The 10,368-nt window shown below is 44.8% G+C and overlaps 1 protein-coding gene across 1 annotated transcript; it reads left to right on the plus strand.

The window, feature by feature from the left end:
* Positions 1-993: 993 nt before the first annotated feature.
* On the plus strand, positions 994-9,648 carry LOC107110985 (GTP cyclohydrolase 1-like). Its single transcript, XM_015411849.1, has 6 exons — positions 994-1,306; positions 4,115-4,224; positions 6,607-6,662; positions 7,821-7,852; positions 8,684-8,768; positions 9,522-9,648. Exons 1-6 carry the CDS (start codon positions 994-996, stop codon positions 9,646-9,648), a joined length of 723 nt encoding a protein of 240 aa, XP_015267335.1.
* Positions 9,649-10,368: the final 720 nt, after the last annotated feature.

Genomic DNA, 10,368 nt, shown 5'->3' on the forward strand with positions numbered 1-10,368 from the left:
CACATTTTTGTCTTAGCTCAGGAAGGAATGGCTCCAGAGCAAACTAATTTATGCAGTAGCCAAATTGCTCGCTCACAACTTTAATTCCAGTAGCTCGCAAAGTAGAATTTTTGCTCACAAGACTCCACAGCTTAGAGGGAGGGTTGCTTGTCACCCCACCTGTCTCTACAATCTGCCCTATATACCTCTATCAATGAATCGCTGGTGCTCCTGTAATATGCTTCACATATTTTCCTTTCAAAACATTCGAAACTATGTGACATACTCTGCAGGTCAGGTCCTGCTTTTGGGAGGGGGGAAGCAAATCCCTCCTCTCACCGGAACAGCGGAACAGGGTTAGCAATTCCCTCTGTGGACGGCTGAGCGGGGGCAGCGCGGCTAACCCTCGTGTCCCAACCTTGTCTCCTCCGATTAGCGCAACCAGAAGGGGCCGCCTCGGGACAAAGGGCGCCTCAGTGGGCCTCCTCGCCCAGCTGACAGTCCCAAGACGTCACCATCTGACCGGGGAAGGGGAGATTGCCATGGCAAAGCGGCGCGATAAATACCAGATGGCTCCCCCAGAAGCTGCCCAGGACCAGCCCCGGCGCTGTAACCACAGCCTCGCTTGCAAGTCTCCCCGCGCGGGGGGCAGGGGGGAGAGGCGCGTCAGGGGGCTTCTTCCCAACACCCCTAGTCCGGGTCACCTTCCCGCCACCGCGGATCAGCAGCTTCTTGCACAGCGGCAGGTGGTGTCTCGGCCTTTGCCGCACACAGCGCACTCTCCAGCGTGCACCGTGTGCTCTAGCGAGGTTCCCTTTGCACAGACAGACGGCTTCCACCGGCCCACAGTTTTGCAAACGCGCCTATTCTTTCAGCAATCGATGCCGCGATATCTATGCACGTTCTGGACAGACCAGATCCGACGAAGCCAACCAGACGAAATCTAGCCTTTCCCCGTAAGAGCTGCCTGGACTTCGCGCTCCTTCCTCCGCAGCTCATTGCACGTGCTCGGCAATGGAGAGCCAGCTGGATTCGCAGTGCTTCCAGAACGGGGACTTGCATCCCCGCCGCCTCAAGGACTTGGGCGAGCCGCCCAGCGGCGAACTGCGGAAGCCCGCGAAGCATCACCCTCCCTTGGCCAAGTGCAACCGCGAGCGAGAAGGCCGCGACGAAGACGAGGAGGAATTGCCGGCTCTGGAGGCTGCCTACGCGGCCATCCTGCAAGGCCTGGGCGAGAACCCGGAGAGGCAAGGGCTGCAGCTGACGCCCCGCAGGGCCGCCAAGGCCATGCAGTTCCTCACCAGAGGCTATCGCCAGACCGTCGCAGGTTAGTCCACTTCTGTGAGCTTTCAAAAACCAACAAGGAGGCGCAGTCCAGGCCTGGCCAAATCAAGCCCCTTGAAATACATGCTGAAAACGCTCCAGTCAGAAGCCCGTGAGATTTTGAAATGCCTTAGGTGATTATTCATAGAGGGCTGATTTGTGACTATTTCGAGTTATACTTCTAAAACTGTTGCTATCCAAAGCCTGTAATATTCTGTTAGGCATATAAACCCACCTGCTAGCACAGGCTGACAAATTATTTCCCAATAGGCACGGTCTACTCCAGTGCTCCCTCTAAGCTGTGGAGTCTTGTGAGCAAAAATTCTACTTTGTGAGCTCCTGGCATTAAAGTTGTGAGTGAGCGATTTGGCTACTGCATAAATGACTTTGCTCCGGAGCCATCCTTCCTGAGCAAAGACAAAAATGTGTGAGCTGGAGGCAAAAAAACTGTGAGCTAGCTCACACTAACTCAGCTTAGAGGGAACACTGGTCTACTCTCTATTGCTCCTGCCAACCTAGCAGTTCGAAAGCAAGAAATTGCAAGTGGATAAATAAGTACCACTTCGGTGGGAAGGTAACAGCGTTCCGTGCACCTTGGTGTTTAGACATGCCAGCCACATGACCACGGAAACGTCTTCGGACAGCGAAGGCTCTTCGGCTTTGAAACGGAGATGAGCACCGCAACCCTAGAGTCGGACTCGACTGGCTTTCGAGCAAGGGAACCTTTACCTTTACCTTTTACTCTCTATTGAAGACTTGGCCCCCCCATGCAAGGCTTAGCTTGTTCTCTGTGGCAACTCTGGCTTCTCTTATGAGGTAAAATTCACACCCCAGGTTTTGACTAACAGGTCTATGTCCCATTTTCAAACTTTTAAAACATGCTTAGAGGATTGTGTCCTCTATGTGTGCCAACCTTTATCATTTTGTTGCACAGGCTTCTTACTCTCATTGTTAGGGAGAGGAGCCCAAAGGCTTCCTTTTCAGTGTTAATAGTAAGCATGTCTTGGACTGGACATCAAACATTTTTTATTCCAGTCAGGTGGGTGAGTGGATGAGTTTCTGAATCAGCCACTGACTGCACCCCTCAATTTAAGGTCACAAAAGGAGCAGTTGGCAAAGTTCTAGGAAGGGGAGGATGAAAAGTGCTGAAGAAGAGGAGGTAATAGCTGGGGCAGAGACAGAACAATAGTTATAGCCAATGAAATGGCATAAGACCCAATGACTGGATCTCTCTCTTTTTTAAAATTATTTTTTTGTTAAATTATTTTTTTTAAAAAAAATTTAAAGCCCAGGGAGGGGATTTTTGGACAGGGTCCACAATGGAGTAGAGTGAGTTTAAACATTCCCCTGTTTTCTTAGAGCAACTCACCCTGTGAGGTTGCTGTTCGTCAGATGGATGAACGCTGAAAGCTCCAGAACCCTGTGACTGGGATCAGAGGCTTGGAATAGGCAGGATTTGGAAAGGATGAAGGGAGGCTGCTGCAACTAGTTCAGTTTACAGAATAGGAGAAGTGAGAGAAGAGACTTCCACAGGAGAGGGGAAGATGGTGAGGGAAGGAACCAGGTTTTGGCAAGGGATTGTGAGAGCAGGTAACTGCTGTCTTCCTGAGGAAAATTAGTTTGTACTATTCAGGGGACCTCTAGCTGATGGAGCCTTATGACAGGTGTCACTGGCAATGCTCCCTCTAAGCTGTGGAGTCTTGTGAGCAAAAATTCTACTTTGTGAGCTGCTGGCATAAAAATTGTGAGCGAGCGATTTGGCTGCTGCATAAATTAGTTTGCTCTGGAGCCGTCCTTCCTGAATGGAGACAAAAACGTTTGAGCCGGAGGCTAAAAAACTGTGAGCTAGCTCACACTAACTCAGCTTAGAGGGAACACTGGTCACTGGTACCAGGACAGAACTCCGTATGAAAGTGACATAACAAGCCATTTTAAAGGACAGCACTTTTGCTCCATTCTGATAATACATAATTTAAGCTACTGTTTTTTAAAGTTCTCAACAAAGTTTTTCCTCTACTATCTCTTGTATCAGTGCAATTCTATAGAATCTCAAAAACTTGGCTTTCTTTCCACTAGAAGTAATGCAGGCAAGTAAAACCATGTTAACTACTTTATTTTTCCTTATTCTTTAGGGCTAATCCTGTAGCAACAGAATATAAATTCTTCTGACAATGTCATTCCACTAGCTCATTCATTTCTACTTATAATTAGTCTTTTGTTTCTTTTATTGAATTGATGCCCAGAAGCACATTGACCAGAAATCCTTTCAAATTATTGTCTTGTTCCAGGGTTGCTGGATTATTTCTATAATGTGTTCACTCAGCAGCAGTTGGTAAACACATTTTTAAATGAAAGATGAGGGCTTAAACCTCTTGAAAATGTACTTCTATATAGTATGTTCTACATAATTGTGCTCTTATAATGCAGATATAATCCTAATTTCCAGGTCTTGTTTTGAGTGTGTGACCAAGGAACATGAAATGAGAAGATATGAGCCCCCCCCCCCCAGGTATTCTAGTTAAAATTGGAATACTCCTGTCTGGAACAGTCCCTGTCCCTGAACAAGCATGCCAGCATGGTTCTTAAAATTTGCAGTTAAGAATGTAAGGATTTCCTTAGCTGCCTACAGTTATGTGGTCCCTAGAAATTCTAAACGTTTTTCCAAGCTTGACTAGAACCTTTTCTGTCTAGTCCTTTCTTACCTTTCCTACCCTAAGTAGCTTGTGTCTGTTGTTGGTTATTCTGTAGTCAAGGACAGAATTTAATGAAGAAAGTTCATTTTCCTCTTCCATAAATAGCCTCCTTTTTCCAGATATACTCAATGATGCAGTTTTTGATGAGGACCATGATGAGATGGTGATCGTGAAGGACATTGATATGTTCTCCCTTTGTGAACATCACTTGGTGCCTTTCTTTGGCAAGGTATTGTTCTTTTGACATATGTTATGGTCAACTCCTGTTGGCTGGGGGAGGGGGAAAGGGTCTGGCTTCTTTCTTACCAACTGCTTAAAGCTGGAGTTCACCCCTGTTACAGATCTCACCCCCTCAGGCACACAACTCACTCTCTTTCACCAGCTGCTGCTAGGTTTGGTGCTCAAGCTAAGGCACTACGAAGGTGTAATTCATAGGAGAAAAGTGTGTCCAATTTGGGCTCCTCCCATCAAATGTAGATTAGAACAGAGGTAGTGGCCACTATCGCCGAAGGAATCCCAGTAAGGGGGGATTTACCAACATTAATCTGGAAGAGATGGTATTGGGTCCATCTCAGCTAGGTGTGTGTATGCATGAGAGAGGAGGTTGAGCTAATGCTTCCCAGTTTCATATTCCCCCTTGCTTTGTGGGTTTCTCTCAACTTGGGATGGAGCTGTCCTTCCAGGACTATCAAGGCTTGTGCATGTTTTCTGAGCTGCACTGGAGTCATTCATGCAAAAGAATCCCCTCCCCCTCCCCCTGAGCATTAAACTGTTTGGCCTCTTAAAAAAAGGCTTTATTCTACTACGTCTAATTTAAGCAGGAAGCACAGATAGGAAGTATTCACAGGACAATACACCAAGACTGGCTAGTCAAAGAAACAAGCATAAACCACTGCTAGGTAGAGTGAACACTGCAGATCATCTTTCCTCCTCCTTTTTTGAGGGATGGGTGAGTCAACGTCCCCTGTGAAGGAGCTCACCAAGGCTCATTCTTGTCCAAGATTCTGGAACTGCACACATTTCAAAGACTAGATAAAGGGGCATCCTGCCTGGCACCCCTATTTCTGAGATTGTGGTGGGATCCCTCTCTTTTTGTTGACCAATAACTACTGAGTTGCTCACTCTTCATTTCCTGCCACAACCCACTTCATTAACAATATTCCCAATTATGGATCAGAAGACCTGGTGATGGGCATACTGGCTCTTTGGCATCTTACAGGAGAACCCCAGAGCTTCTATCAGAGGAAGGTAACAGCTTAGTGGATGCTCCACTGCCTGCCTAGAGACGTTCTCAACTCATCCATCACTCTACCCCTTTTAGTGCAGCTGGGGATCTCATACGCAGAAACTCATCCAGGGAGAATCTGTTCACCTAGGCTAAAGTTCTGGTGGGCCTCTTCTCTGCTACATGGCGGATTCCCTCCTACTGGGAAGTTGGCCTTGAGGCTTCTGATGGGAGGGTGTCCACTGGGTGAGGTCTGCTTTAAACCAGCCAATTTACTCCCTACTGAATTCTAATAATTCTTTGGCCAATTTACCTTGTTTCTGCAGGTGGGACTGAAGTAAGCAGCAAACTGAAATGCACCCTAACTGGATTGTGGCTAATTACAGATTTACCAAAAGAAATGATGGCCTCTTTCTTTTTGAGGGGCTAACTTTCACTTCTCATGTGGGCAGAATCCTGAGAGAAGCCATTAGCCTACATTGGAGTCTGAGTTGTATAAGACCTCAAGCTAGAATCCTAAAATGCTTTAGGAAAAGCGATTTTTAAAATAGTATCCTTGCTCTTAGCAATCACTGTAGACCTCCTGTGATAACCCAAACCCATGATGCATTGCAACATCGAAACTGTTGCAAATCCAAAAGTCCATTTGAAACAAATTTAACTGTCTGTTAGCAAATCTCTTTCAGAACTACTGTTTTTGCTTGCTAGAATGATATTTAGTTCTTCCGCTTTTGCTTTGCCCCAGTTCCCTCTTTTGCTACTTCCCCTCAGTTTCTCGTAGTCCTATAACTTTTTTGCTGAAACTCTTTCTTTCTGTTCCAGGCTTCTCTGTGTGCTGCTTATGCCATGAAAAATATCCATATTCATTGGAAGTCCACTTCAAACAACATTTTGTTGTGTGCATCAAATTTCTTTTTCTATCTTTTTATGCTTTTTGTAAATACAGTTATGGCTCCATCATTCAGAGATTTTCCTTGCATATCACAAATGCTGGTTATTCCTGGTGGTATCAGATGGGTCACTCACTGTGCAAACTGCTCTACAGAAGAACTTTCAGTATTGCCTCCAAAGTAGCATATTTTATATCCGCAAGTTGGTCTCAGTTGGAGACCCATATGGTAAAAAAACCCTGCAAAACTAATCAAGTGTGGAGTCATTGGATCATATTTCTTCAGTGAGGGGATCATTTGATTAGCTTTGGAGAGACGAAAGTGGAACCAGGTCTTACGAATGTGGTAGGCATGACTTTTGAAATCCATCTGATGAGTGTTGTGGGAAGCCTGTTTTCACAACATGACTAGCAAGTTTTTGCTACATGGGCAGTCGTCTGGATCCAGTGTTGTATTCTTACACAAATATTTCCCCATTGTCCTGTCATATCCACAGGTGCACATTGGATACTTACCAAGGAAGAAGGTGGTTGGCTTAAGCAAACTTGCAAGGTTAGTACACTCACAGATACCACTGGACATTAATGAATTAATTTATAAAATGAGCAGTTAAGGCGCCTCTGGGGACACAGACTCATCTTTTCCCTGAGATGTGACTACTGACAGTGGAATTGATTGCATTAGTATCTCATGCTTCTTTCGGGGGTCAGGACATTATTGTTCTGTTTTATTTTGGTAACAACCTTGTGGTGTGGATTTAGTGCAATATGGTGGCTTGCCTAGGTCCACCTTGCAAACTTCATGGCTGGGCAGGGATTTGAGTCTGAGTTTCTGAGATGCAGCTCCATCTGTTAGAGTGTACTGTCTGCACAAAAACGTCTGTTGGGAAGAATAAGAGACAGTATGACGCTTGATCTACAGATTCATTGTACTAGAAATTTCCAGACAATGCTGTTCAGCATTACAGACCAAAATGTTAACACCATTTTTTTGAGAGATGACATTTGGTCCACTGCTGCTGGTTCTGAACCTCAGTGTGCAGGAGGGCTGGTCCAAAGAAACTGTATTACAGTTTAACAGTTTAGCAGTTGTGTTGAAAGTGAAATCATGATAGCTTGTCATGCAGTGGTTAAAAAGCTATACCTGCTAAAATTATTTTGTCCTCTACTCCTCTACTGCATCCTGCCACCTTAAATGTAAGATTTCTGGCCTGTTTGTGAGCTTTTTTCCTGCACCTCATTGTACTAATAAGAAGACTGCAGTTATTCCGGAGCAAGCCCAATGAGAACTTAAAATTGCAGACTTCAGACATAGTCAGTTACCTGTTTTACGGGGCCCGTTCCTGTAACTTTGAACAGCAGGTCACACAACACGTTCATCTGGTAAAATCTTTCCTTGCCATTAAAAGCTCTGTGTGTTTGGTTTCTGTTAGGCGGTTGTTAATGGTATAGAAACAGGACCTGTTGTGTTTTTTTTTAAATAGTGCTAACTGTTGCCACTGCGCTTATTCTAGAGTGGTCTCAGATTTCATTGAGTCCTTGAGAGATACAGGCTTGAGGATTGCAGCCAAGTGATTGCTAAGAAGAAAAGAACACTCACCATGATCATTTCCTGCATTTTTGTTTGCATTTTCTGTTCTGTTTTGCCAGGCAGCTGTTTTTCATGTTGCTGGGTTTTTGTTCTGACTACATCTATCTTTTCTCCATTCAGAATTGTTGAGATATTTAGCCGAAGGCTTCAAGGTTCGTACCCTTTTCTGCTGACGTCGCTCATCCCTGTTGAAAATTCTGAGTTTTGTAATGGATTTGTTTTGTTGCCTTAGCTGTAAACTTTCTTAAGCAGGTTGCTAGAAAAGTGGCATAAAAATGTTCTAAATAAATGTATGTTCTTTTCCTGCCCTTCCTTCAAGGAGCTCAGGGCCTCATATTTGGTTCTCTTTCTTCACACCAACCCTGTGAGGTAGGTTTTGCCGAGGGACAGTGGCTGGCCCAGGGTTACTCACTGAGTCCCGTGGCTGAATGGGGATTTCTCAGGTTGCCCAACATGCTGAACTCTATAATACTAATGCTAATGCAGTGCGACCCTAAGCAGAGTAACACCAACAGACACAAAGTGTATACTACCTAGGACTGCACTGTTACTGTCCCTCTAGGACAGTAATTCCCAAAGTGTGTACCACAGAGAGAATTGTTGGCATTAAATGCTTTGGTGAACCCAAAGTGCCCACACCAGAAGAAGGGTGCCTACTATGATCAGCGTGAGTACAGGAGGGGTGAGCAGTTTTGCAATATCTGTGTGCCAGGTACGTCATCATTCAGTTACTCCTGAATCACAGACGCAGCAGAATTCTTCATTGTCAGAGCAGGCTATCTGTGGGGATTGCTGCATGAATCATTCCTCCTACTGAGGAAAGAGTAAACCCAAAATCATGCAGTAATGGCAGTGAGTTCCATAGTTTCCAGATCCAAAAGAGAAGATGCAGCTGGAGTTGGAAGAGGGAGCACACAAGCCCAAGACTCAGACATAGAAACCAGTCCAGAGTGCTTTTGCTTAAAACTCCGTTATTTTTCCAGTCCAGGAACGACTTACCAAACAGATTGCTCTGGCAATTACTGAAGCACTGAAACCTGTTGGAGTGGCTGTGGTCATAGAAGCATCGTAAGTTTAATTATTAACATTGAAACATCCATAATGGTTGCCCATCCTAATATCTGGGGTATTCCTACTGGTTCCTTCCTGGGAGGGGTGCTTGTGATAAAGGCAATGGAGAATAGGACAAGGAGAAATCAGTTCTCAGTTGCACAACAGTCTTTCTCTGTGATTCTGATTAAATCTTTTACTATTTAAGATTGCATTCCTGAACACAGTGAACACCATAGAAAGCTATTTTACGTTTGGAATGCGAGTAATGAAAATTTGGGTGGGTGGGTGGGGTAAACACCCACTGTTTTTGCTACATTTCATAAAATCGTTCTCCTTGGGTTATTTATTTGGCTGTTATACCCTACTCATCATTAAAAGAACTACATTTGGTTCCTCCTGACTACTAACTGACATTAACACAGGGTCCACTTTTCATGGATCCTGTGTGGAAAAAATGAAGCCATAGATGAAGGAAATCTGCAGTTACCAGGAGTGGGAAGGGGAAGCTGTGAGTGATCCAGATAAAATACAATTAAGATGGACTTACCATGGGAATACATTAGAAACAGTACAAATCCCTGTTGTTTTAAGTGGTACAGTCCTATGATCTACCATGTGATTTTGTTGAACATGTAAACCTGGCAGGAAAAATAATCTCTGCCAGACATTGTATCATTTGCAATACGGCCCCTATTGTAGCATGCACAGTACTAGTATATTATGCTGACATTTTTATATTAAAAATGCTTTTTCTCATATTCTTGGCAGGCACATGTGCATGGTCATGAGGGGCGTTCAGAAAATGAACAGCAAAACTGTCACCAGTGCCATGTTTGGAGTCTTACGAGAAGATCCCAAAACCAGGGAGGAATTTCTCGCCTTGATTAAGAATTAAACAGCAACAGCTTGTGGCTCTCTGTGGGTTTGTATCCCACGCTGAAGCTAATTGCCAACACACAGTTGCCTTATGTGAGCCAGGTTTTCAGAATCTGTGCAGTTTAAACAAGCAAAAAACCCAAATCACTGTATCACAGCTTTGTTCTCGCTTCTTGGTAACACCTTAGAATGTTGCTAAACATTTACCAGGGCATGCAAGTACCTGACTCCATTATTATGGGGGAAAAACAAAACAGGTATTCCTGGTGCCACATATAGTAGCATCTTATGATGTAATAGCAAAGGGCCCTTTTCATGCAAATATTTTAAGAGAGGACAAACTGAGACATTAGTGGATAAAGTGGCAAATAGTACATTTTATCACATTTTTACTTCTGATCATTAATTTGATAGCCTGAACACCATGATGTCATCAGGAGGGTCAAAGAATTCTGGCTGCCTCGCCAGATTTCCCCCTCTGCCCCCCCTCACTTCTATCCCACTTCAGGTGGGGGTTTTTTTTTTGCCCTGCTGTTAAGGAGTGATATGGTGATGCTGGCAGGCAGCTTCGAGGAAGGAAAATTGTGCTACTTCCCTCCATTTTTTCACCCAACACCAATGACTTGGATGGCAGCCGGTGCCTAGAATGCACCACCAGGCACCTGGTTTCCAGGATGTACCCCAGGGAAAGGGTTTCTAGCTTTGTGGTGGTGGTAAGTGCCATCAAGTCACAGCTGAC

Source organism: Gekko japonicus, unplaced genomic scaffold (assembly GCF_001447785.1).
Source record: "Gekko japonicus isolate JY-2015 unplaced genomic scaffold, Gekko_japonicus_V1.1 scaffold359, whole genome shotgun sequence".
NCBI lineage: Eukaryota > Metazoa > Chordata > Lepidosauria > Squamata > Gekkonidae > Gekko > Gekko japonicus.